The sequence below is a fragment of the Doryrhamphus excisus genome, chromosome 20 (genome assembly GCF_030265055.1).
Source record: "Doryrhamphus excisus isolate RoL2022-K1 chromosome 20, RoL_Dexc_1.0, whole genome shotgun sequence".
In the NCBI taxonomy this organism is placed as follows: domain Eukaryota; kingdom Metazoa; phylum Chordata; class Actinopteri; order Syngnathiformes; family Syngnathidae; genus Doryrhamphus; species Doryrhamphus excisus.
Genome location: NC_080485.1, coordinates 11,341,795 through 11,363,754, shown reverse-complemented (window position 1 = coordinate 11,363,754; position 21,960 = coordinate 11,341,795). Strand labels below are relative to the sequence as shown.

Here is a 21,960-nt window from a genome sequence, read left to right as displayed (position 1 = left end):
AGGATGTTACTGTCAAACAAAATCTGTCACATAAAAGTGTGTGTTGGAGTGCAGATATGTGTGTGTTTTGGGAGAAGGGGGTTGTGACCCCTTGTGCAGGGCGTGTGCGTTTTGGGATGTTTTCCCCCTCAGCAGTGTTCCTTCCTCACGCTGCACTTTCTCCCGTTCGCAAAGAGTGTCGGAGGGGCTGCAGCCTGCTGTGACCTCTCCTCCTCCTCCTCTCTCTCCCCTGGCCAGCCCGTTCCATCAAACACAAACAAAGCTGCAACATCACCAGGTCCTCTAACTTCTAACACAACCTCACCCTGCAAAAAGCCACACTTTAATTCTGTCAAACAGCAAAAAACCTACACAAAATACTTCAGGGGCTGCATCCGTATTGGCTGCAGCCGGAAAAAGAAAGAAAGAAAAAATGCTGACTCAGGTCTCTCATGGTGCCTGAATGTTAACGCTGTTGTGTAACTCACATCTGAAGGCACGCGAGGGTTAGAAAGTCCCTAAAAAAAACACACGCAATAACTAGCCGTGTTTCCCACACTTAAGTCATGGACATCAGAGTGTGGTCGGGAGGCAATTTGCCTATTATTTTATAATAAAACATTATAATAAAATTAAAGCTATTTATAGTAAAGCCTTCTTAGCACATTGCTTTGTGTTTTCTATGGTTTGATGGCACTATCTGCAGGAAAAAAACAGTCCTGAAGCTATGAATCCAGCAGAGGGCATTGTCTTACTAGTCAATTGACTCAACGTTTTCCAGCAGGAAGATGCTTCGGCAAGGTGTGATATTTTGTAACTGCCCGTTTTGTATGTTTTTTATGGTAACTTACATAGAAAGTGGTTCAATGGCACTATCTGCAGGGGAAAAACAGTGCTCAAGCTATGAATCCAGCAGAGGGCACTGTCTCGCTAGTCGATTGACTCAACGTTTTCCAGCAGGAAGATGCTTCGGCAAGCTGTGATATTTTGTAACTGCCCGTTTTGTACGTTTTTTTTAAACTTATATAGAAAATGGTTCAAAGGCACTATCTGCAGGGGAAAGACAGTGCTGCATCTATGAATCCAGCAGAGGGCACTGTCTCACTAGTCATTTCACACAAAGTTTTCCAGCAGGAAGATGTTTCGGCAACGCTTTGTAAGGGTGATTTTATGGTAACTTGCATAGAAAATGGTTCAATGGCACTATCTGCAGGGGAAACACAGTCCTGAAGCTATGAATCCAGCAGAGGGCACTGTCTTACTAGTCAATTGACTCAACGTTTTCCAGCAGGAAGATGTTTCGGCAAGCTTTGATATATTGTAACTGGCTGTTTTGTATGTTTTATTTTAATTTTTATGGTAACTTATATTGAAAATGGTTCAATGGCACTATCTGCAGGGGAAAAACAGTGCTGCAGCTATGAATCCAGCGGAGGGCACTGTCTCACTCGTCAATTGACTCAACGTTTTCCAGCAAGAAGATGCTTTGGCAAGGTGTGATGTTGTGCAACTGCACGTTTTGTAAGTACGATACTGTATACTGTGTGACTGGAATTGTTAAATGTGCAAAACAGTAATATAAAATGTGTTTAATATCTCTGCAAAGCATATTATATTATATATTATTAAATGTTTGAGATGTTTTTGTCCATTTTCGTTATTGGAACGCAAGTGGACAGTAAATATATGCTACTATACAAGCTGTACCCTGACTACTCTAACATACAGTATATCCCCATTCAATTTCTATAGTATTAGTATAGTAGTCACTAGAGAAGAAAGCATCAAATACTTGTTGAAATGCGGGGGGCTGAAATCTGGATAATGTGATGACTTTCCCGATGACCATGCATGATGTAAGAACACACACACACACACACACACACACACACACACACACACACACACACACACACACCAACAGACCATAAAGATGTGTGCTAGCAGCAAGAGAAGGTCGTTAAACGTGTGTTAAATACCCACAAAGTGCTGCAGCTCTCAAAGTGTGCGGGTGCGTTTCTCCCGGAGGTGTGCTTCATCTCCTCACTGTGATTATGTTACATCCCAACCTCAGCTCTGATCCACTCATCACCATAAACACACACACACACACATTGCCCTGAAGCACTGATAGCACTGCAGTATGTGTGTGTGTGTGTATCTGCTTCAGTTATAGGTGGTGTAAACACATGAAATCCCTCTGAGGTTTATGAATAATAAAAATAATAACACATTGTTAAATAAATTGATACAGTAATTTCATCATATTCTCAGGCCATGATTCAGAAATTAATTTAAATCAAATAAAAAAAAATTTTAGGCTGTTTTTTTCAGTCCAAACACACACAACATAAACGCAAGTATTGGAACATGTGCACATTCTAAAAAAATAAAAATGCATAAAGTGAAAAATGCACAAAAATACAGAGCTTCTGCTCTTTGTACAAGATTTTTAAGTGTGTGGGATTTTCTTTTTGGGTGGGGGTCAAATTTACAAGGTCTGATGTTTTGCTATATGTGCAACTTTGGCCAAGTGAGATGAATTGGCTGATTATGAAGTGTGTCCCAATACTTTTGTTCAAATAGACCCACCAGTGTTTTATAAGCAAAGTTAGCATGAAGCACACAGGATGCACACTGGAAGATAAGGTTTGTTTTTCTTGTGGAACATCATCCTATTTGTGTCCATAAAGGTTGTTTCAGCCTTTGTGTTTTTGTCTTATTACTCATCGGCTGCTGTGTTTGCCTGATGTGTGACTTGTCAAAGGCAAAATGAAGCAAAGCCTCTTGGGTTTTCTTCCCTCAAAATGTGCTTGTGTGCCCACCACGTCCATTACCGCTGTCGGTGAACACTTGAGAAATGTCACGGTGAGAAAGCGGTGACATTTTCAACCAGCAGACAAGATTGCGCGGAAGCACTGAAAGCTATACTGGCAGGAAGCGAGAAAAAGAAATAAAAAATAAAAGAGGAGGAGGATGAGGAGGAGGACAGGTGTGATTCCCACTCAAGAAAACCTCTTAAGGGAAGCAAAGGAGGACATGTGGGGAAAAAGAAGGAGACGCAAAGAGAAGCAGGAGAACTGCACCAGCGTGCAGTGGCGGAGCCAGACATTTGTCATTGGGGTGGCCGAGGTGAGACCATTACTCACATACAGCAGGGGTGGCAAGGCGTTGATATGTGAAATGTCTAGATGGCCAGTGGGGTGGCCGGGGTCACTCCCCCATTGGCCACCAGGTAGCTCCACCACTGCCAATGTGTGTTGAACATCCATCCTAAATCAACAGGCCTCTTCCTGCATCAGCCGTCCGTCACTTTTTCAAAAGATAATGGGCCAATTTCATGTGATTATAATATGCTGGATTTCAGTAACAAACCTCTTGATATCCGTTCTTTTCCCTAAAATGAATTGGGAACGTATTTGGTTATGAAAGTAAAGTTAGTACCAGCCATTAAAGTGACTTCACATGATAATAAGATGATAATAATAATTGGAAAAGAAAGTATGAGTATTAAAATTATTATTCATTTGTAAAAAAATATATTTGTGTTACCAAATTAAAAATATGCCTTGCAATGTACTACTGTACAAATTTGGGGCTGAAATTGTACATTTTTCATGTATTGAATTCTCATTTATTAAATTGTTCAAAGTACCCTATTAGGGGTTACTGCAGTCGAATTTGTTCTTTTTTTTAAATCACAAATATTTTAAAAAAATTGCAACCTTTATTCAGCATATGTTTATTATAAAATAATTATCATTATTATCATTATTATTATTATTATCAATATTACAACATTAAAATAAAATAACTACCCTATGCAGCATATTATTATTATTATAATTATTATTATTACTATATAATTACAATAAAACATTAAAATAAAATAACTACCTTATGCATCACATTATTATTATTATATTATTATTATTATTATAGGCTTATTATAAAATCCTTACAATAAAACATTAGAATAAAATAACTACCCGTGTAAGCTCCAGTTTTGGGGAAATTAATGTGCTATTAATTTTGTTTTAGCATTTCCAATTACATTTATCTGACAAAACATTTTTTAAGGAATGACACAAAGTTATTAAATTACTTAATTTTTTTGTTTAATTTTTTAAAGCAACAATTTGTGGATGCTTATTATTTTGAGCTGTTTGAGTTTGTGTGAGAAAATGAGTGTATTTCCATCCAAACTTGTGATGCGGGTCTGTAAAAGTGAAGGTCAAAGGAATGGATTCTAATTCCTTCATTTACCAGCCAAAGATGCATGAATCATCAAATAAGTGTTTCTATATGAATGTGTGCAATCTGGTTCTGAACCAGATTTGGATTCTAGTTTGCTAATGTAAACAGGACGGTGCGGAAAAAGTGGCCTGTTGACTGAGAATCTCCTCAAAGGTGATGGAGAGAGTTCTCCATGGAGGTGGGGGTGTCACACCTGTCCGCTCTATCCAGCCGCATCTCCACTGGGGGGCTTGAAGCAGAATGTAGAAGGAGGACTGCTTATTGTACTCCTCACGGTTTAAGATCCTAACGCTTATGGACTTCCTGTATGGGACACACACGTACACACACACATAGAAGGGGATGGTAAATGCATGCATGGTGTAAACACAAACAACATGACACACAATGAATGATAATACACACACACACACACACACAGGAGGCGGAGATGTGGTGCACAAGCTGGTGTGTAGTTCAATGACACCGGCGGTGTAACGAAACGCTGGTTAAAAGTGACACGGCGGCCCGCGAGGCTCACCCTCCTCCCGACCTTTGGAGTCGTCGCTCTCCACCAGGCGAGGTTCTCCGATCTCTACGTAGAAGGTTTTGTTCTTCTCGTACTCCTCGTCATCAATTATTTTCACGTTGATGGTTTTGCTGGAGGAGGCGGAGGAGAAGAGGGAGGAAAAGGAAGGAAGAGAAGAGAGAAAAATGAGGAAAAGCTGAAAGAGGAAACAGGAAGCAGTGTTTGAAATTTCCCACGCTAAAAAAGGCAACATTTTCTTCAAGTAGGCTAGAAGATGATCTGAGGCGGCTAATTCTGCCTGGTTCATTTGTGTAAATCTAACTTATTGTCTATCATAAACTAGTCCCGATGCTCCTAAATAAATCCACAAAGTCCACTAAGAGTTCAGCCATTTTAGCAAAAGATCCAATTAACTTATTCGGCCATTTTTGTTGATTGTGACTGATTTTTCAATGCACACATAATATTGTGTTCCAGGGCTGTAATGACATGATATTTACCCCAAAAAAAATTGTTCCTCCCTTTTTCAGTTCACCAGTAGAACATATATAAGTTTTAGCAAAATTTCCGTAAAACAACACATTATTTGTACATGAAAATAACACATGCACGCTACACGGCTCCATGCTTTTTGACTTCCTACTTGCTATGGAGCGTTCTATAACATGAGAAAGATGCCCGCTGAGCTCTTATAAAAGAGTTTTTACGGCTTAAAACTGCACCAGGTTGCACGGCGGTCGAGCGCAGGCCTCACAGCTAGGAGACCCGAGTTCGATTCCACCCTCGACCATCTCTGTGTGGAGTTTGCATGTTCTCCCCGTGCATGCGTGGGTTTTCTCCGGGTACTCCGGTTTCCTCCCACATTCCAGAAAACATGCTAGGTTAATTAGCGACTCCAAATTGTCCATAGGTATGAATGTGAGTCTGAATGGTTGTTTGTCTATATGTGCCCTGTGATTGGCTGGCGACTAGTCTAGGGTGTGTCCCGCCTCTTGCCCGATGACAGCTGGGATAGGCTCCAGCACCCTTTGCGTCCCTTGTGAGGATAAGCGGTAGAAAATGAATGAATGAATGAAAACTGCACCAAACATGATATCTTCTATTGTGCAGTTGCATCATCACCTCTTTTTGCGAATGAGTTAACAACTCCATTCAATTCACCGCAGCCTCCTGTAGTTTGAAATAGCAGAAGAGTGCAGTGAATGCTAATTAGCACCGTGTCAAAGAAGATTGCCATTGACAGCTGTGGCTGTAAGCAACCTCTTGATGTAGTTTTTTTTGTAGTCATTATTCTGCAGCCTTATCTACCTCTACAAGCGCTTCAAAATGTCGGTTGCAGCTACTCGGCTATTTCAACACGATTTCTGTTGCTGTTTTGGCCAATATACATGTTAATAAATAACCATTTGGTTTAAAAAAAAAGAAGCTAGTTCTCGCATTTTAGAATCAAAAGCCTCTCTCCAAGTTTTGGCCTGCTCCAAGTTAGTTTTAGTTAAATAAACACCCCACCTCAACATTAAACTATAACCTGTTGCCTGAAAAAGACTCAAGAATAGTAAATGGAAAACTCCAGACCACTTGGGGGTGGTAATGCTCCCCTAAAATGGTTTCCTATCTTATTTGTTTGGCTTTTGGCTGAATTGGCCAACAAGGATTGGACTGACAAGTGACATAGTTGAAAGAAAAGATCATATGAAAGATAGCAAGCAGAAAAAATGAAAAAGAAGAAGGAAAAGCTGCTTACTCAGCACTTTCAATTCACATACTTGGTCTCCACACCAGTGTCTAAGTCTCCGTCAAGCTGCTATAACTATAACAATACTTAATCTGGCACTTCTAACCAAATCCTAAACAAGCCAAGCTGTGTGTGTGTGTGTGTGTGTCGATGCTTGCAGGCACTTCTGCTTGTTTATGTGTGTGTGTGTGCCTCCACCTCACCCATCTGGAACAAAACCCATATTCTGATCCAAATCCACTACAAGGACAGCTGAAAGAACGCTTCTAATCTGGCCTGTAGGGCGGCAAATTGGAACACACACACACACACATACACAAACTAACATACTATTGTTAACGAAACAGCAATAAAAAGACAACACAAAAAAAGCCCCTGTGGTCTGTTGTCGTTCATAACTAACGGTAATGTTTCCCATTGGTGAACTTAAAAGAGCTTTTGTGGCGTTGCGGCTTTAAATAAGTAGTAGATGTTAAATAAGTAGTAGATGTGATACTAAAGTACAAGAACGACCAGTCGCTCCGATTGTAATTTAAAACACACTTTAACGGACCTAATTGTCATGGCGGAAGACGTGTTGCAGCCCCCTCTCATTATCTCATTACGGCATCGCACAGGTGGATCTGACTGCCACTTGATACCAACAAAGCAGCCTTTAATCCATTAAATGATCCCGGCCTACACACACACACACACACACACACACACACACACACACACACACACACACACACACACACACACACACACACACACACACACACACACACACACACACACATTCTCCACTAGTGGGGGATTAACATGTTAGGAGGGCGAGCCCATTTGTAACTGTCCCATAACAGCAGATGGAGAAGAGTTTGTGGCCTGGAGAAGCTAACAAGGCTGCTGCTCCCACAGCAGCTGGAGGAAGGACGGAGTGAGAAGGAGGAGATGATAGATGATGGAATGTGGAAAGATGAAGGAGGGATGGAGGATGGATTGTAAGACAAATAAGATGGGATGGACTGGAGGATGGATGATGGAAGGATGGATGAGGCATGACGGAAAGATGGATGCTTTATTGAAGAGATGGAGGGAAGGTATGGACGGAGAATAGGAGGAACAACGGATGAAGGATGGATTAAGGACGGCTGAGGAGGCAAAAGAGTGGGTATAGGAAGGATGAAAGCGAAATGGGAAAGGATGGGATAAATATAGGATGGGTGGATGTTGGATTGTGGAGAAGGATGGAGAAAAGATTACAACGGGAGGAAGGATGAAGGAGGAAAGCGAGGGAAGATGGAGGAGGAGTGGATGACACATTGAGGAGAGATGGATGATGGACTGTGGAAGCATGAAGGAGGCATGGAGGAGCGCTAGATGAGGAGGATGGAGGAGGGACTTTGGAAGCATGGAGGAGGTATTGAGGAGCGCTAGATGAGGAGGATGGAGGAGGGACTGAGGGGTCAAGATAGCGGAGGTTGAATTTTAGAGGGAGGAAGGAGGTGAGGAAAGAAGGCTAGCGGATGGAGGTTGGTTGGTGGAAGGATGGAGGACATATAGAGGAGGTTTAGCAGGGCAATGGAGGAATGTCATCTAATGAGGATTAATGGAACTATTATGCAGATACCTTAGCTCATTTACCAAAACGTTCCTATCCAGTCCACTGGGGGGCGGTAATGTGCATTTCAAAATGGTGCTTTTTTTAAACTATGAACTGCAAAATTTTGTAACGGTGACTCTTCTGTTGAAACTGGCACATGACCACACACACACACACATGCTAATCACGAAACAGCTTCATATACTGGTCGTCATGGCGACAGAGTGTATTTGGTCCACCAACAAGACTGTTTTCAGACTAATGTGTGTGTGTTTTGAAGTGTGCGAAGCAAGAGAAGACATGAGTGAGGCAGTGATGTTCCACAGTAGCCTACATTGTTTGCAGGACGCTGTGTCCAATCACGTGCTCATATATACAGTACAGTAAGAATAGTGTAAATACATGATTCTTTATTGGAAAATGTGTGTGGTACTTAGGTTCAAGCCTCCCAATGTAAATGCAGAGCAATTTTAAGCTTATTTTTACACTTGTATAAAAGTTACGGTGACATAGCGTGACCCTGGGACAAATTACTATGGGAAGCAACATAGGAAGACACAATGTCTCACATTAGGACATCCACACACACACACACACACACATCAGGGAGGAAGTTTGTGCTCCAAAAAGGTGCACCCTGGTGTGTTTACATCCCCAACAAATGGCGTCCATCTGCCTCCTCTAAAAAGCACATTAGCACCTGAGACGTATCACTTCTCCTCCATCACACATGTATCTCCTATGTGTGTTTTATATCTTGTAACACATTGTCTGTTAGGATGCGGAGACCTGGAGACAGGAGCACTCCATAACACCCTGGACTGGTCGCCAGCCAATCACAGGGAACATCGAGACAAATAAATATTCCCACTCACATTCATACCTATGGACAATTTGGAGTCGCTAATTAACCTAGCATGTTTTTGGAATGTGGGAGGAAACCGGAGTACCCGGAGAAAACCCACACATGCAAACTCCACACATACGTAGATGGTCAAGGGTGGAATCGAACTCGGGTCTACTAGCTGTGTAGCCTGCGTGCTACCACTCGCTTATAATGAGATTTGATTTTGCTCGATTACACAATGATGATTAAACTAATGTTAAGCCACTGCACACATGCATATAGCGTGTTTAACGGCTTAATAAACATTAACGCCCTCGTTTTAACAGTTTCTGATGCTTTGCATCTGAAGTCATACAGGAAGTTGTAAAACACAATAACCCCGCCCACTTTCCCTGCAATGGCATACTGTATTTGGGTTGGAAAAATTCATTTTGGGAACCACTGTTTTATTTTAAGAATAGAAGGGTGAAAAAAACACACACTATAGTGGATAGCTATAGCGGATGTTAGCATGACAACAATGACCAAACACTGTTGGTTGCGTGCAGATGTGTGTTATGTTTATTTAATGCGCATGCCTGTGCATGTATGCATATTTACTGTATGTGTGTGTGTAAAGGCAGCCTCTCAGTCTAGGAGCCGCTTTTGTTTGCCTAGAACAGATTTGTTGTGGGCGGACTTCGATGGCAAAACGCACAAAAAGCATACTCGTGGTTGCTCTTGAGCGTGGGGAGTGCCAGCCGCCTGATTGTTTGCGTTATGGCAGCGCGGTTTCAGGGTGCACTTGCAGTGCCATGTGTGTGTATGCAGTGGAAGGTAATAATGTTGTTAGCCGCCGAGTCAAACCACAACAATGGGCTTGACAGCGTTTGTGCATGACCTGCTTTAATAAGCACACATGCATACATACGGGAAATAAATAATAATACTGGATGCTAATAAGGATCTGCTTTAACACACACATACACACACGCACACACACTCACACTAGGGACAAGCTGTTACAGTCGAATTTCCAAATTAATTACAGCACACATTGTTCCCTGAACACATCACTGTGGGTTCATTTCTACAAATCTCTTATATCTACTGCTGGACTGATGTTTACTATAATATGGATCATGTGAACATAAGGACTGCATAGCAGATGAGTGGTTAGCGTGCAGGCCTCACAGCTAGAAGACCCGAGTTCAATTCCACCCTCGGCCGTCTTTGTGTGGAGTTTGCATGTTCTCCCCTCCCACATTCCAAAAACATGCTAGGTTAATTAGCGACTCCAAATTGTCCATAGGTATGAATGTGAGTGTGAATGGTTGTTTGTCTATATGTGCCGTGTGATTGGCTGGTGACCAGTCCAGGGTGAAAGACAGCGCCCCCCAAGACCCTCGTGAGGATAAGCGGTAGAAAACGAATGATGTGGTGGCCATTTTGATATTTTTGGAATTTTGTATATATCTACAGTTCAAACTTCCTTAGTTGGGTCCATTCAGTAGCATGTTTCCTGAGCCCATAAAATCATGTTTACGTCCCTGTTCGTCTTTATGGGACAGCACAATGCAAACCGTGTGTGTGTGTCTGTGTGTGTGTGTGTGTGTCAACCCCCTTTGTGTTATTTAAACTATTTGTTTGAACTTCATGGGGAGTTTCCCGGTTTTCTCTATCTTTGTTTCTATCTGAAGTAAAGCTTGTTAACCAAATAAGGACTTTTGGAACATCCCGGGGACTCCCTCACAGACACACACTCCCCCCACATACACACACACGCACACACAGGAAATGTCAGTGCGGGCGCTTGTAAATGTGATTGGAAGCACACGAGTTTGTCCATGTGCCAATACAACGTGATGATAACTTCCACCGACGTCCCGGGAAGCTGCTGGGGTGAAGTCCTTATTAGGTAACCTTGCTTCATTGTGTGCAGCCATATATGTGTGTGTGTTTGTGTGTGTGTGTGTGTGTGTACAAGGAGTGTTGTCTCCAGATGTTGAACACCTCTGGCTACTTCTGAAGTTGAGGTAAAATTTGCAGTGTGGCACAACAGAAAGTGAGAACATCATACAGATAAAACATGTCATGTAAGTGTAAGAAGAAGTTTAGCCTCTGTGTCACGTGTCTTATTTGATGATTCCCTCTTTGGTTAGGCGTATCGTTCGAAGATATTGTGCTTTTTAGCACTTCTTACCTGTCATAAAGGTGTAAGAAGAAAACTAAACTGATATAAAAGCGCTTAGTACTACTCCCTCTTTGAGTAATCGATTAAAATTGGTGATGAGTCCATGCAAGGGTGCGCAGGGTGCGCCTTTCCCTTCAGGGATCACCACGGGAAATCAATCAATCTCCATCCAACCCTTGTCTCTCTCACACCAACTACCCTCATGTCCTCCTTCACTACATCCATGAACCTCCTCTTTGGTCTTCCTCTGCGCTTCCTACCTGGCAGCTCTAAACGCAGCATCCTTCTACCGATATATTCACTATCTCTCCTCTGGACATGTCCGAACCATCTCAGTCTGGCCTCTCTGACTTTATCTCCAAGGCCTCAAACATGTAATGTACCTCTGATGTACATGTTCCTGATCCTATCTATCCCGGTCACTCCCAGTGGGAACCTCAGCATCCTCATCTCTGCTACCTCCAGTTCTGCTTCCTGTCTTTTCCTCAGTGGCAGTGTCTCTAGACCAGAAAAAGGGTGCAAGTCTTTCCGGCATGACAAAAATTTCGGCCATATTGTACTGAGCAGCCAGGACCTGAGGCGTGCTCTATGTGCTACTTTTGTTGGCTACAACCCAACATCAATTAATATAACTTTGACTGCAAGTACTAGGCATCACTTTGTATGTTTGTGTGGCTCTCCAATTAGCACGATCATAGTGATGTTTTGAAGTTCTTCTGTATTTAAGTCTTTGCAGGCTATGAAGATGAAAAAGTAACATTTTTGTTTAACCGTTGCATTTCTGTCGCCGGTTTGAAAATGACTGAATGTCTCCAAGCGAGCGGCGATGGCCCGCACGTGCTGGGGCGACACACACTTCAAGCGTGTGCAGGTTATAATTGCAATTAGGCCAGCGAACATGTTGGAGGTTAGCGGAGATAAAGTGGAGTGACAGATGGTCACGCCGCAGAACAAAGTCATATTGGAATGTTTTCATACAAGCTAAGCACTAATGAGCACACACAAACAAAGAGTGCATGTGTGCGCGCGTGTGTGTGTGGATGTCAAAAGTTTGGTTCGTGTGATTTGAGTGCAGAATGTCTTCATGCCATAAAAAGCTTTTATGCAACATGAGAGCAGACATTTAACTGTCTGGATTTTGCTACAAATAAATATTTGACTTTTCCCAAGCTGACATCTTTCCCGCCCTCCTGTCGTCCTTTCGGATTTTGTGCCGTTGCATTCATTTTGGGAGCGAGTGAAAATGATGAGAGCTCTCTGCAGTACAATTAGAGCAGCTGTCAATCAAATGCTCACATAATGTTGCCCCGTTGAATTCAAATCTCTATCCTTTTGGTTGTTTTTGTGTGTCTGTTGTGTATTCCTGGTTTAATAATAGTGTTCAAATGGTAACTGTTATCCTAACAATTCACACCCCATTTCTCCTATTATGGACTGTATAGAATAGTTCATAGTTTTCTTTTAGGAAATGCCACAGAATGTGTGTTAACAAATTGAACATTACAGTAAATACTCTGCATTGCGAGAAAAACTGAATGACTGAATTAACAGTGCCTCTGCTGGATGCTGCTTAATAGTGCACACCAATTTTTGCAAGATTATTTGTCTTGGGGCAACGCAGTGGTTGAGTGGTTAGCATGTAGGCCACACAGTCAGGAGATCGGGAAGAACCGGTTTCGATTTAAGTGTTCTCCCCGTGCGTGGGTTTTCTCTGGGTACTCCGGTTTCCTCCCACATTCCAAAAACATGCTAGGTTAATTGGCGACTCCAAATTGTCCATAGATATGAATGTGAGTGTTAATGGTTGTTTGTCTATATGTGCCCTGTGATTGGCTGGCCACCAGTCCAGGGTGTACCCCGCTCTCGCTCAAAGACAGCTGGGATAGACTCCAGCCCCGTCGTGAGGATAAGTGGCAAATGTTAAAAGTTTTGCAACTTCAGCTGCAAAATAGTGCACTCCATTTAATAGCCGGTCATTGTTAATTTTTAAATATTAATTTTAAAGAACAAAAAATACTAATAAATGTTTTCTAATTATTTCAGGAATAGATATTTTTCTTACTTTACTGAATTTAACATTCAATGTTTTGTAACTCGAGAAAAAAAAGAGAAAATAAAAACACAAGTTGCAATGGAATCAACAGCGCCTCTGCTGGTAGCAGACAAGTACTGCACTCCATTTTGCCTCAGTTATTTCGAAATGCCATTGCTGTTATTGCGTCTTTTTTCAAAAGGACTATCATGCACTTGACAGTACTGTATACAAACGCATATTATTTTGTGTTTATTTCAGTATTGTGACATAACATACTGTATCAATACACCTATATGAAATACTGATATTGTTGCTGTGTAATTAATTCAATTATGCAACACAGCGAGCTTTAATTGCTTCTGTACAGGCGAGACAGCAGGGCACAGGTGGGACACAGGAGGGATTTGGTTAGCGACAACAAAGACAGAACAACACGACTGATGAGACACAGGTGATAAGGTAATAATACAACATGCACACTATCTTTTTTCTTCATCAGCTTCCATCCCAAAAATATAAAAAGAGTAATATCAGCAGCCTTGCAAAGCTAAATAGATGCGGTGTAATATGATATGTCCCCCTGGCGTTAATATCCTTTCTTTGGCTTGCCATGCTCATCATTTACAGTAATATTCCTTTAATACGTCCATATTCTTGTTAGCATCACAGATCCATCCACATTTAATAGCAACGATGGCGATATAAGTTCACGTGATTGCAGGTGGAAGTGCTGGAGGATGGGGGTGGCTTCGTTTCCACGGCAACCCTTGCCCAATAATGCGAGGGAGTTCTCAACTATGTGGTGGCTTTTACTCGTTAAGGTCGCTTAGCTCGAGGATGGCGCTTGTGTAGGTCCACATCGAGAGAGAGAGAGAGCCTTAGCGTTCATCGTTTGGTTATGTCTTGATAAGCAATACTTAAAGTAAAGTTTCCTTCATTTAGCGAGCGACACCGTCTGTGAGCGTGCACAAATTTGTTAATAAACTAAACGCCGAGGCACCGCCATTGGTTCCGCAGTCGAGAAAACTGTCCGTGTTGATGGTCTGTTTTCATGTGCTCACCTTGTTGTCTGTCGGCTGTGGCATTCGCCACACAGACCATCACTTTGGTGCCCTCATTCATGTTAGTGTATGCAGCCTCACAAAGCTAACTGCTCTATGGCTAACCGTCTGTATCTACTCACTAGTAACGCCGCCTACACAAAGAGTCTTAATAAGATGAGGGCTCACTCTCGATGTTCATTCCACTCTAGGACCAATACGCACAGAGTGAACACTCTTGTCATCTAGCCTGTGTGGCACTGATAGACAATTAGATGAAACACACATGTAGCGATTAATTTACAGACCGAAGCACAGAAAACCTGTTTATGACTTTGTAAATACAACTTTCATCACGATTAGAGCCCCGTAGACATGAAATAGCACCCCTGTAGTCACCTTTACAATCCTATTATTCTTTGTTTACAACACATTGCTCCACTGTAATGCACAGACTATGGGATCCCTGCAGAGACACAAGAGACGGCCCCCGCTTTTAACATAGCATGCTACCGAGGTAATTAGTTCGGCTCCAATTTGTTTATTGTAAACTTAAGAAAGGGCTTCAAAGGGAGTGGGGAAGAAGCCAAAAACCACTTCCCACTAGGTAACGGACCACTTCCATACAGAACGGGAGAACCTTTTTTGACAATGTTATGTCTAACATGCCATGGCTGACTCCATGCAGTGTGAAAGTAATGTAATATAAGGTACAATATATGTCTCATGATAGTAACATTACTGACGCTAAGTGACTGGTATGCTACATATAACATGTCTTTCAATATTCATTCATTTTCTACCACTTATCCACACCCTGGACTGGTGGCCAGCCAATCACAGGGCACATATAGACAAACAACCATTCACACTCACATTCATACCTATGGACAATTTGGAGTCGCCAATTAACCTAGCATGTTTTTGGAATATGGGAGGAAACCGGAGTACCTGGAGAAAACCTACGCATGCACGGGGAGAACATGCAAACTACACACAGAGATGGCCGAGGGTGGAATTGAACTCGGGTCTCGTAGCTGTGAGGCCTGTGTGATAACCACACGTCCGCCGTGCAACTGTCTTTCAATATTTATTGACTAATAATAGTCCATAGCTGTTGTGATTGGCTGACGACCAGTCCAGGGTGTACCCGGTCTCTCGCCCCAAAGACAGCTGGGATAGGCTCCAGCATACCTAGTGAGCGGTATAGAAAATATAGCAGTCTTTTATCAATTAAATAATTTTCAAAAATCCATGATAGAATGACTGAGCGATGTTAGAACCGTTCGGACCGAATAAACTAATTAAAACAAGTAGAAATAAAATTAACAGTGTATGTTTTATTAAAAATATGGACTAATAGTATAATATTACAGTATATATAATCAAAATGATGGGATGTGTCCAACTCTCTGTCATCGAGCCGGCACACAAAAACCGTCTTCTGTGAGGCGGAAGGCGTGGGTGAGATGGAAGGGGTAAAAAACGAGAGTCGACACGGAACAATTTGCCTCATTTGAAGTAATGACTCACTCTGCTGTTTGACAGCCGAGAGGAGCACGAGTGCTTCTGACGGCCGGCTACTCAAAGTCAAGTGGAACTCTCAGCAGCAGGAAGCGAAGAGACACCTTTTTGAGACTCACTTAGGACCAGGATGTGACTTTATGGATCTTGCTTTGTGCACCCGAGGACAGAACCAGACCTTTGGCCATGTGTTCTCACAAAGTCGCAAGCATACGGTTATCCAAAAAACGTCTTGCTAAGATGAAAACTGAAAGCTGCGGTGCTGAGTTCACTGATGTCCATCGTCCCTAATGATTCAACAGAGCAGGCAAGCAGAAGACCTAAAAACAACTGAGCTGCAAAAACCAAGACTGACGTTTGCTTTCTGGGTTAGAAGACCTAAAACAAACCGAGACAACCCAAAACACGCTGACTGTCGACCTGAAACAGCTTCGGACGCCATTCCCCCGGAGACACAATAGCGTTACGCTGCCTGAGGCGACAGATGGTGCTTGATTAGTGCGCCGTGATCGCATCTCAACACTCACACCGAGGAATTGAAATGATTCCACAAAATGAGTTAAGAGGTTTTAACTCTTTGACTATTTCCTAAGTCATTCTACTACAGTATGTCTGCTTTCATTTACGTATATCTATATCTTTCACAGGGCGGCGCGGTGGTCGAGTGCACAGCGCATAGATCTCACAACTAAGAGGACAAGTGTTCGATTCCATTTTTGTTGATTGTGACTGATTGTGAATATCGTGTTCCAGGGCTGTAATGACATGGTATTTACCAAAACAAATTTTTTTCCGTTCATCAGTAGAACATATATAAGTTTCAGCAAAATTTCCGTAAAACAACACATTGTTTTACATGAAAATAACACGCTACACGGCTCCATGCTACTTGCTGTGGAGCGGTCTATAACACAAGAAAGATGCCCGCTAAGCTCTTATAAAAGAGTTTTTATGGCTTGAAACTACACAGCGAGTGGTTATCGCACAGGCCTCACAGCTAGGAAACCCGAGTTTGATTCCACCCTCGGCCATCTCTGTGTGGAGTTTGCATGTTTTGCCCGTGCATGCGTGGGTTTTCTCCGGGTACTCCGGTTTCCTCCCACATTCCAAAAACATGCTAGGTTAATTAGCGACTCCAAATTGTCCATAGTTATGAATGTGAGTGTGAATGGTTGTTTGTCTATATGTGCCCTGTGATTGGCTGGCCACCAGTCCAGGGTGTACCCCACCTCTCGCCTGAAGACAGCTGGGATAGGCTCCAGCACCCCTCGTGAGGAAAAACGGTAGAAAATGAATGAATGAATGAATTTTTTGCAGCAGATTCCTAAAAACATCAGAGGATAGGGTTAGGGGTTAGGGGTTAGGGTTAACCCCCCGCGACCCTCGTGAGGAAAAAGCGGTAGAAAATGAATGAATGAATGAATATATCTTTCACAAAGTGGAATTCATGTTCCACCCTCGATAAACCACAGCTCCCACAGAGCCGTCAACACTCATGCGCGCTACCGCCGCCATGCTCGACTATATGTTGCCAGATATTTAGACAATGATGGCTCACAATTTCAGAGGTCCATGGTCAATTCGGTGCACTCAAAGGGGGTATCGACAAACTGATCTCTTTTAAAAAGCAGCGTTGTTCAACATTAATCTCAGAGTGCTGACGCGACAAAAGTCGTCAAAGGTTGAGGAGGTCAATTCTTATGTAAAATTGATGATGCTTCTCAGCAGCGAGACGTCTCTGCCAGGGTGAGTTTGTCTCCGAGGTTCAGTGAGGTCACTGATGAGACATTGATTGACTGCAGTCGTTTGACTTGTATCACCTGTTACAGTGTGTGTGTGTGTGTGTGTGTGTGTCTTCCACTCATGCACGCTCAGCACATCAAGCAACCAAAACGGTCGATGTAAATGAAAAGTGAATTCAAGCTGCAGGCTCCAGCTCTGTTCTCCCCGCCAAAATGTCAGCACTGACAAATGCTTTTTTTTTTTCTCTCTCAGCTGTCCCAAGATAATACATTAGCTTGACTATTGATCAGGAATAGTCTTTCTCCTTTTATTGATTGGAGCAGCTGACCATTCATCCGCCATGCTCCTTGGACATTGGTGACTGCTGGATGGTGCATGTGCGCTACGTCTTCAATAAGACGCACACAAAGCGGCTGACGGAGGATTAGTCGACGTTGGGGATTTGACCGTCAACAAGAACTCAATGTGGATCCAGATCACGTCAGTATGTTGGACACTGGCTCACATGGACAACTAAACCCACGGGTGCTTCAACGACAATAGAACACCACTAATTTGTCATTTGCTCACACAAAATATGACGTTAATATTGGATTAAAATTATATTTTTGTGTTTAAAATACAGTGGTGTGGACCATGTTGATGTAAAAGAAAAATTAAATCAATGGTTATGTTTTCATTTTTTTAGGGAAAATTTCCCCCACATACTACTACTATAGTACTACTATATTAGGTTTATCTGTTCTTGTTCTTATCTGGTCTATAGGATGGTTCCTTCACTTGACAGAATATGATTATTCATTCATTCATTCATTTTCTGGAGCTTATCCCAGCTGTCTTCAGGCGAGAGGCGGGGTACACCCTGGACTGGTCTCCAGCCAATCACAGGGCACATATAGACAAACAACCATTCACACTCACATTCATACCTATGGACAATTTGGAGTCGCCAATTAACCTAGCATGTTTTTGGAATGTGGGAGGAAACCGGAGTACCCGGAGAAAAGCCATGCATGCTCCACACAGAGATGGCAGAGGGTGGAATTGAACTCGGGTCCCCTTGCTGTGAGGCCTGCAGGCAAACCACTTTTCCACCGTGCAGCCAGAATATGATTATGAATTGGGAAAAAAATTGTCATAATTAATGACTTTTTAATCAATATTTTTAATAATTTTTTTGCATTTTATTGAGTCCCTAAAAATCCTTCATACTGCCACTATGTCTTTCACTCAATTATATATGTTTGGAAAGTACGTTCATGTCCATTAGAAAAAAAAGTGTTAAAGTAATAAAAATAGGTGAATTAAGCAGGAACTAGAGCACTAGCCGAATAAGTTGTAAAAACATTTTTGTTGTATTATGCAAGCGTCTTGTACATTTTCATGATACATCAATACGACTGCTGCGAGAAAGAGAAGCTCCTTGCAGAGTAACGTCTTTTTGTGTCATAAAGCAAAATGATGCATGTTCGCTACCGTAAAATTAGGTTTCTCAAAGGAAGAAAGGTAATATGCTGCCCCCTAGTGTAGTATATTTAAATTTTACATGGCTAAGACGATGCGTTCAAAACTTCTGTCTTTCTTTGCCAAAAAGTCTGAAAGTATAAATTTATGTCAACAAATCCAAACATAATCCCAATATTATAATCCAAGATTTTTTATTTCCAAACTTAACCAAACTTCTTTCCTTTACATTTCCTTCACGGTTGTGCTGCATGTTTACATATATGGTACAGAAACATATTTTCACACCCCCCACTATTAGAACACTCTTGTTAGCGCACCTTCCACCATGTTTCCCTGTGGGAATAAACCACATCATCATTACGTGACAGTGACAGACCCCGGGTTGGGACAAATCCTCCGCTTGTCGCCATGATGTCAATAGACACCTGTCAATCAAACAGACCTGGTGTGGTGGCCACACTGGATCAGCGCCATGACATGTTAATGATGCAGAGTAGAAGTAAACAGTGTCGGTGAGGAGTGGTAGCCGGTAGAAGACATAGTAAGGTCTACCAGAGGTCACAATGCTGTGCAATTTTTGGCCTTACTCAAAACCTTGCAATTTTTTTTGGTTTGTGCAGAAGTTAGTTATGGTTATGGTGACAGTATGCGGTGTGTATGTGTGGAGCATAACACACATACTACATAAAAAAACAAACAAACATGATGAAAAGATACGAAAGACCTATGCTAGCATACAAAGTACGTAAGTTTGTCATAAACCAAAGTTTGTTTACAGTCTATGGCACCAAAATTAGCACATCACAGTCGTTTTTAGCGTTTTTTGTTGTTTTTTTTGCAGGCGGACCAGTTGTGACCTAGACTGAAATCTAATTGACTTGAAATTTCTCACACAGCTCAAACACCCACTGTAACTAATCACCAGGAAGTTTGGGAAAATTTTAGTAAGATTGCTCGAAAAAACATATTTGCAAGGACACGGGCGGGACCTAGCAATAGCGAGGCGGGGGGGGGGGCCTGTTATTAACCCCGACAGTTTGACCCAATGAGGATTGACTTGAAATTTCCATTTTTATTTTACAATGTTTAGCTGAATCATGACAAAAATTGTCATTAAAGTCATTTTTTTATTTTTTTTGCGCATGATCGTAAGTGATTGATTGTTTTTTTGCATGAAGACAAAAGCGGGAACGCCGTCATATCGGGGAGTACTTTATCGTTTTTCAAAACTGTCTTTTTACACTTACATGATGGTTAATAATGTGAAGATATGACCCAGTCCCAACTTCACTGATAAATTCAATTGACACGACTTCCTATGGGAACACTGGTTCCCAGGTCTTACATACACTCCTACTGATGCATTCGTATGTATGTACTTAGTGTGGGATGTTTTTGTAGACAATCCCTTGTGTGTTTGTGGTTATTTCCGCCACTTGAGTCTGCAAGTGCTTCAGTGACCTGAGACAATTTAAAAGAAGTTTTCTCCGCTTCTCTCGTTTGTTTATTTTGGGTCTATTTTTACCGCCAGACCGCAGGCAGTGGCAGCTGTCCCGATGCAGCTGGAAATGTTATAAATGTTGTACCGTGTATCAGAGTCATTATGCTGGATATATGGCTGGATGTTACCTATGGGAAGCGCGGTAAAAAAGGTAGGTCAGACAGGTTGAATGAATATGGGGCAGACGTGTTGATATTCAAACATTTGTGCTTTAAAAAAAAAGAATAAAAACCCAATCTAATGTAGGTCGAGATATGCTGAGCAGTTAAATATAGTTGACTTACATACAAAATAGAGGCCAATACATTTTTCTCAGTTTTTTCATCCAAAAGTTGAATGAACAAATTTCCATATTATCCAAATACTGTAATGTATATATTTTCTAATTTTAGAATTTTAGATGAACCTCTACTTTTTTTCTCAGTTTTGAAGCGTTACACAGCAATTCTATAGTTTTGATCTGACAAAACTGTAGTAAGTTTGATCAAGTGTTGAATTACTACAGCTTCTGTTTGGACCGCGGCAGATGTCAAACTCCATTGAACAAAAGCGTCCCATGTCTCATCATCGGGTGACGATGGGAACCTAGTGTGGTAATTCCACACAAAGTGTTTCAAGTATTTAAAATCTACTGTCATCAACGGGTTTCGGAAGGCTAGACTACTGCAGGATGAAGAGGACAGCTCAAGTGCCTCGAGACGAAAGTGACAATGAGAACGAGAGAGAGACTGACAAAGTGTGTGATGAAGAAATTATGAGACCGTTGAATTTTGACGCTGAAGAAGACGACTTTAATGGTTTTTTAGTTGCCAGGAGGAGGAGGAGGATGACAATGAATCTTTTTTTTTTCTGCTAGGCTACCCTGTAACTAGCAGTGTTTAAAGCATTGTTCAGCATTTGCGACTTATTGACCGGCACGGCCTATTTTCCTGTATGTACGATTTTTTTTCTCTTTAAATTTAGTGGGTGCGACTTACAGTACTTACTGGTGGGCTCAATAGTTCGGAAATTACAGTAAATATTACACAGGCCAATATATTTTTTTAGTGAATTTTATAGTTTTTTTTTTTAAATTTCCAATATTTTTTAAAAACAAATTCTTGCTATGGTGATATTTCAAAGATAGGCAGTTAAAGGCAATTGTTTTAATTTTTGAAATCCTATTATACAATTTAATTGTTTTCTTTTTCACTTTCCTATTTTTCTCGATAATGTTCTGTTCTATTGTATATTTTTTGTATTATTTTTGTATATTTTTTTTAAATAAGCTGCAGAGTGACGAAACCGAGCAATTGGGACGCCACTGGATTAGTAGTGTGCAGGTGTATTTAGCACGCCTTTATGCACCTGTATGTGTGTGTATGTGTGTGTGTGTGTGTGTGCAACCAAATGAGAAATTGTTTCATCCTTTGGCCTGTTTCGTTAGCTCCTCCAAAATTATCTCTCCATCTGCTCCCAGACCTGAGCTCCCCCCCGCCCCCACTCCGCTCCTCCACCACGTTACCTTTTGTTCCACACGCTATACAAAAAGACAAGATTCCCTGACACAACCCCAAAGCGCTCGTC

The 21,960-nt window shown here is 41.7% G+C and overlaps 1 protein-coding gene across 3 annotated transcripts in view; it reads right to left on the bottom strand.

Annotated features, from left to right (window-relative positions):
- Positions 1–21,960, bottom strand: part of slc8a1b (solute carrier family 8 member 1b) — a 114,144-nt gene that overhangs the window by 20,875 nt on the left and 71,309 nt on the right. Inside the window, exon 5 of one of the 3 annotated variants that reach the window (XM_058058981.1) lies at positions 4,757–4,875. In XM_058058981.1, the coding sequence (XP_057914964.1) occupies positions 4,757–4,875 (119 nt within the window). Of the gene's footprint in view, positions 1–4,429; positions 4,540–4,756; positions 4,876–21,960 lie in introns of all 3 variants that reach the window. The other 2 variants (XM_058058984.1, XM_058058983.1) reach the window with 2 other exon arrangements.